The sequence below is a fragment of the Gobius niger genome (genome assembly GCF_951799975.1).
Source record: "Gobius niger genome assembly, chromosome: 15".
Classification (NCBI taxonomy): Eukaryota; Metazoa; Chordata; class Actinopteri; order Gobiiformes; family Gobiidae; genus Gobius; species Gobius niger.
Genome location: NC_136866.1, coordinates 28,608,067 through 28,614,556, shown reverse-complemented (window position 1 = coordinate 28,614,556; position 6,490 = coordinate 28,608,067). Strand labels below are relative to the sequence as shown.

The 6,490-nt window shown below is 44.0% G+C and overlaps 1 protein-coding gene across 1 annotated transcript in view; it reads left to right on the top strand.

Annotated features, from left to right (window-relative positions):
- cad (carbamoyl-phosphate synthetase 2, aspartate transcarbamylase, and dihydroorotase) overlaps positions 1-3,492 on the top strand; it is a 44,294-nt gene extending 40,802 nt beyond the window's left edge. The window contains exons 39-41 of the mRNA XM_079572512.1: positions 119-220; positions 1,188-1,282; positions 3,360-3,492. Coding sequence (XP_079428638.1) covers positions 119-220; positions 1,188-1,282; positions 3,360-3,459 — 297 coding nt within the window. The 3' untranslated portion in view covers positions 3,460-3,492. The remainder of the gene's footprint in view (positions 1-118; positions 221-1,187; positions 1,283-3,359) is intronic.
- The last annotated feature ends 2,998 nt before the right edge of the window (positions 3,493-6,490 follow it).

Sequence of the window (6,490 nt, the reverse complement as noted above, 5' to 3'; positions counted from 1 at the left end):
GCCTCCAAGGGGATCAAGCAGGTCCGTGGGGCGTCCTGGGGGTTAAAACCAGACCAGAGTCCAAACCAGACCAAACCCTTTACAATGTTTATGGTTTTACTGAACGGTTCTGCTGCAGGAGGAGTTCGAGAGCATCGAGGAGGCCCTGCCCGACACCGACGTCCTGTACATGACCCGGATCCAGAAGGAGAGGTTCAGCTCTGAGGAGGAGTACCGAGCGGTGAGGCTTTAATCCAGAGACCAGGACTAGACCAGGACTAGACCAGGACATGACCAGGACACGACCAGGACACGACCAGGACATGACCAGGACATGACCAGGACATGACCAGGACATGACCAGGACATGACCAGGGCTAGACCAGAGACATGACCAGGACATGACCAGGACATGACCAGGACTAGACCAGGACATGACCAGGGCTAGACCAGGACATGACCAGGACATGACCAGGACATGACCAGGGCTAGACCAGGACATGACCAGGACATGACCAGGACATGACCAGGACATGACCAGGGCTAGATCAGGACGTGACCAGGTCTAGACCAGGTCTAGACCAGGTCTAGACCAGGTCTAGACCAGGACGTGACCAGGACATGACCAGGGCTAGATCAGGACGTGACCAGGTCTAGACCAGGTCTAGACCAGGTCTAGACCAGGACATGACCAGGACATGACCAGGACACGACCAGGACATGACCAGGACATGACCAGGACATGACCAGGACATGACCAGGACGTGACCAGGACATGACCAGGGCTAGATCAGGACGTGACCAGGTCTAGACCAGGTCTAGACCAGGTCTAGACCAGGACATGACCAGGACATGACCAGGACATGACCAGGACATGACCAGGACATGACCAGGACATGACCAGGACATGACCAGGGCTAGATCAGGACGGGACCAGGTCTAGACCAGGTCTAGACCAGGTCTAGACCAGGACATGACCAGGACATGACCAGGACGTGACCAGGACGTGACCAGGACATGACCAGGTCTAGACCAGGACATGACCAGGACATGACCAGGACATGACCAGGACGTGACCAGGACGTGACCAGAGACATGACCAGAGACATGACCAGAGACATGACCAGAGACATGACCAGAGACATGACCAGGACTAGACCAGGACACGACCAGGACTCCAGATAATAACCCGTCCTTCTGTGTGCCAGTGCTTCGGGCAGTTCATCCTCACGCCTCACATCATGACCGGAGCCAAGAAGAAGATGGTGGTGATGCATCCTCTGCCCCGAGTCATTGAGATCAGGTGAGCCGGAGCCGAGACCTGGACTTGATTAGCGACGCGGGTTCTGAAAGAGGGTTTTGAAATCGAAGGGGGGGTGGACCAGGTCTTCTTCTACAGTCTGCGAGTGTACAGCACATTAGAGCCCTGCACTCCCGCGGGACTCGCGGGACCCAACGCGGGACACATTTTTATTTATTTATTTTTATTTATTTAGCACTTTAGCACAACTAGTCAAAAAGAACACAAAAAGCATCCATTCGGATGTATGAATATACAACAAAATAATGAATAATAATAATAGCATGTGCATGGGAGAGGTAGAAGCCATTAGGCTTATAACAACACCACTCCCAAGTAAACAATTAAATAAGAATCAGCTGCGGCAGTACATACAACCACACTAAGTCATTTTTAAAGCTCATTGCGGGCGCGGGAGGGGGGCGGGACTAAATAATTTTTCATTTTCATTGCATTTGTTCATTCCATTTTGATAATGAGAGCATTAACACCGCAGAATCACTGTGTTCACGCTCAAAATTGATACAGTTATAGGCTCCAGTCACTGCGTAACACGGACAAGCGCAGACTGGATCTATCAAGTCAAACACATAACAACAAACGCACGCGCAGTGAGTTAGTGCAACATGGCATTCAGCCAGACTTTACTGCACAGAATAAGCATAAAAAACACTCACTGTGCACTCCATCTTCTGGGGATCCGTCGAAGAACTTGCTGCTCTTCGCCTCTTTATCCAATGATTCTCTCTCGTCCTGTCGTCATTACCGCCATTTGGAAAAACTTCTTTTGCATATTCCACAACAACAGGCCGGTCTTCACCTGCCCCGCGCCCATCACCGCTTGTTTTACATGTCAAAAGTTGTAAATAAGCCTTATTATCCATGGTGTGGCGACTGTAACCACGCGTTGTTGTTGTTGTGAGGCAGTGTGAGAGATGCATTCAGGGACCGTGAGAAGTGCGCACTTCTTCCGCCGCTCCTCAGGTGCTGAAGTTGTTCCGCTGGCTTTTCCTCCTCCTGCGGTCGTTCCTCCTGATGTTTGGGAGCCAGTTCCTGCCACCCCTATTGCCCCCCCGCTGGAGAACCCCACTGTTATATATTTGTCCACATTTTCCTCACGTTTGTGGATAAAAGGGACAGTAAGAAGTGCGCCTTTCCCGCACTTCTCACGGTCCCTGAATGCATCTTCCACGCTGCCTCCACTGACCAAAACAACAGCGCGTGGTTACAGTAGCTACGCCATGGATAAGTTAAGGCTTATTTACAACTTTTGACATGTGAAACAAGCGGTGATGGGCGCGGGGCAGGTGAAGACAGGCCTGTTTTGTGGATTATAACATTTTCGAACTGGAGCTGAGGCCTGACCAGATGAGTGAGAATCATGGATAAAGAGGTTTAAGAGCAGCAAGTTCTACGACGGATCCTCAGAAGATCGAGTGCACAGTGAGTGTAGTGTTTTTATGCTTATTCTGTGGAGTAAAGTCAGCCCTTAATGTGCGGCTGTTGTACGGACTTATCTGACATGAAGCGCGTGCGTTTGTTGATGTGTTTGTCTTGATAGATTCAGTCTGTGTTTGATGCTACACAGTGACAGGAGCATAACTTAGTTTGGGGTTGAACTGGTGTGACTGTCCCATACACCGTGAAAAACCATGTTATACACAAGGCTATATGGACAGGCCTGAGCTGGTCTATTTGCTTTTTGTGTAACCCGATTTGGCAAGAGCCCAATGAGTCAGGGGAGAGCAGGGCGGAGCAAGACGTCTCTGCTCTGCCCCGTGTGCGCGGCCCGAGGTCTGTCCACACGTCTTCCTGCACTGGTCATGACTCCTGCAGTGCAAACGTCCCCATTTTGCATATTGCGGGATTTTTGCGGGCGGGAGCGGGAATAAAAATTACAATCCTTTGCGGGATGCGGGCGGGAGCGGTACTGCACCATGCGGGGGCGGGCGGGCGCGGGACTGAAAAATCGGTACCGCGCAGACCTCTACAGCACATGGTGGCGCCTCTAGAGGAGCTTACTGGTAATGCATGGGATCACTTAGAGCAGCTTTAACTCTTTCCTTTCTTGTCTTTCCAGCGCGGAGGTGGACTCGGACCCCAGAGCGGCGTATTTCCGTCAGGCGGAGAACGGCATGTACATCCGCATGGCCCTGCTGGCCACCGTACTGGGGAGATGAGCCGCCGCCTGTGGCTCTTAACGTTCTCAACACTCGACAACAATATATTCCTGTAGTTAGACCTCGGTATATGACGCACAAAATACACCACTTTACGAGCTACTGATGTACGACTCCCTGACCTATGATAGATGATGCATTTAACTGGGAAAAACTCAACGATATTCTGTACATTTCATTCCATTTCTACTTTTACTTGCCTTTCAAAGTATGATGCATAATGTCTGACCAAATACATCCCGGATATTCCATTTATTTCGCTGTTTCTTGATTCCATTAGACTATTTAAGGCTGTATGAACTTTCCTGCTGCTGTTTTCCTCACACACTATTGCACTATGTTGTAGCTTTTCATCTTTTCTCTTTAGAAATGCTTTTAATCTTCTGTAAACTCTGTGGGTATTTACATTCTGGTGGTGTTGACGCCATTTTGAGAACTTCAAAATACAGCACAGCCACGCTTTAAGGCGAGACGCTGCAGGTGAAAGTTGAGTTTTCTCCCTTAACATCTTAGTTTTGATGCCACAGTAAAAGAACAGACCAGACTCTCCCTGTACGATGCTCATTCATTCACAAATACTGACATGTTTGGTATCCACGTGTAGCAGGAAAGGCTGTGACCGAGATGTAATCCAAATATGGGCATTTCCTTTGTGGGAGACAGCAGCGGCTAAAGACGGGATGAACATACACAGGGATAAACTTTAGAGCCGTCTTCATCCCACTCTCCAACCCCTTAACTCCCGCCTGAACTGAGCACATCCTCTCCAGCTCAGTTTTACCCAAATCTAAAACCTTCTCTTGCTTTTTTGACGCCTTTCATCCTCATTTACGTCTCGTTTTTGTCACTATTTTTCAATAAAGTTTTCCCACTTGGGTTGAACTGGAGAAAAAGCGCTTGGCCTGAACCGAGAGCATTTTCTCCAGTTCAGCTTTACCCAAATCCAAAGCGTCTTGACTGGAAAGCAACAGGGTAATGCCTCATTTGAAAGCTAAGACCCACAGAAGTAACTTTGTTTGTCACATTTTTGAAGCATTTTTGTTTTTTTACAGGCTCAGACCTAATAAGATTATGAAGGTTTTCTCAATATCTCATTCTTAGCCTGATTTATTGAGCTTTGAACCCAAAAAACGAGGATTAATTTGAAGTTTTACAGACGTTTCCCCATTGATCCAAATCCCCCTTTGAGCAAATTTCTGCCACTAATGTAATGTCTCTCCATTTTTATGCATGAACGGCTTATTTTTAAATGAAAAGGTGAAATGATAGAAAACATGTAATACATTTTTTCCTCACATGTATGTCACTGATCTACAGCAAAAGTTTCAAATCAGTATCTCTACTTTTAAATTGTTTCCCTATTCACCTGCAGCGTTTTGCCTTGAATCGTCAGAAATGGAATCCTGTCCGTTTAAACTCACTGTTACAGGCGCAAAGGGCCGACGTTCGCACTTTAGAGGCTCAGTGTTTTCCACAGGATCCGTGAACTGGCCGTAAAAAAACCCAATATCAGCTCAGATTTACTCCTCGTTGTTCTGCCGTGTCTTTGCTGAAGGGAATTCTTCGTTTTGCTTCACGCTGACGTGTTTATGCAGCCGTTACCTGGAAACGCATTGAATGTTTTGTCTAAACTTTGTCTTTTTCTAATAATAATAATGATAATGATAATAAAGAGAACTGGGAACCAACTTTGTGATATGTTTTAAGAATATAATTTCAAGTCGACGTCTGTAGTAAAAGTCAGAAGTGTCCAGAGAGTGAAGCCTTTCAGCAAAACGTCCCCTGTGTTTATGTAAATTATGCTCATTTTCATTATACATCCTCCTGGTTCGAGACAAAAGCAACAGAATGTTAAGACACATTTGATATCTTAAAGGGACTATGCAGAGTTTAAAAATATTGAAGTATTTTCCTTTGCCTTCCCTTAATTCAGGTCCGAATATCCGTCGTGCACGAGCTTAAAGGGATATTTCAGGATTTTTGACATAGGGCCTCATTTCCTCGTTATCCAGAGTGTTGCTGATTACTGGAGATATTTTTTTTGTAATTCATGCAGTTCTTATGTTTGACGAGTTTCGTGGCGCTAGGCTAGTGCTAGGCTAGTGCATGTCTATGGTATCAGCTAGCCTGCATTAAAAACAGTGTGACCCGCTCCACAGAGCACCTGAGGCAAATCACTTATAATACCAGACTAACCATATAAATGTCTGTGTCCATAGAATCATTTTAAACATTTTGCATTTAAAATAACTTGTGTTTGAGCAGCATCAGCTTCGTGGTTGTATGAGCTACGCGGCGACGGAGTGATCTCAAAATGCGATCATTCATGTGATGCAGGTCAGTTATATTCCAAACATGATTCAAGCCTTTACATGTAAAATAAAATCAAAAATGTGACAAAAAACAATAAAAAATGTGACAAAAAAAAAAGTAAAACAAATATTATAAATGTGACAAAAAACAAAGAAAAGTGACAAAAAATAAATGAAAATGTAAATAAATAAATAAAAATGTGACCAAAAAAAAAAAAATGTGACAAAAAATAAAAATGTGACAAAAAATAATTTAAAAAAGTGACAAAAAATGATGAAAATATGACCAAAAAAAAGACAAAAAAAATATAAAAATGTGACAAAAAATAATTTAAAAAAGTGACAAAAAATAAATGAAAATGTAAAAAAGTAAATAAAAATGTGACAAAAAATGTGACAAAAAACAAAAAAAAATGTGACAAAAAAATAAAATAAAAAAATAATAAAAATGTGACAAAAATAATGTGACAAAAAACAATAAAAATGTGACAAAAAATAAATGAAAATGTGACAAAAAAATTAAAATGTGACAAAAAATAATAAAAATGTGACAAATAAATAAAAATGTGACAAATAAATGAAAATGTAAAAAAAAAAAAACGTGACAAAAAATGATGAAAATGTGACACAAAAAATTAATAAAAAATGTGTCAAACTCTGCCAAATATGAGATGAAAAAGAATGTGAAAAAGTGACAACGAGGCAGCAATGCGAGGAAA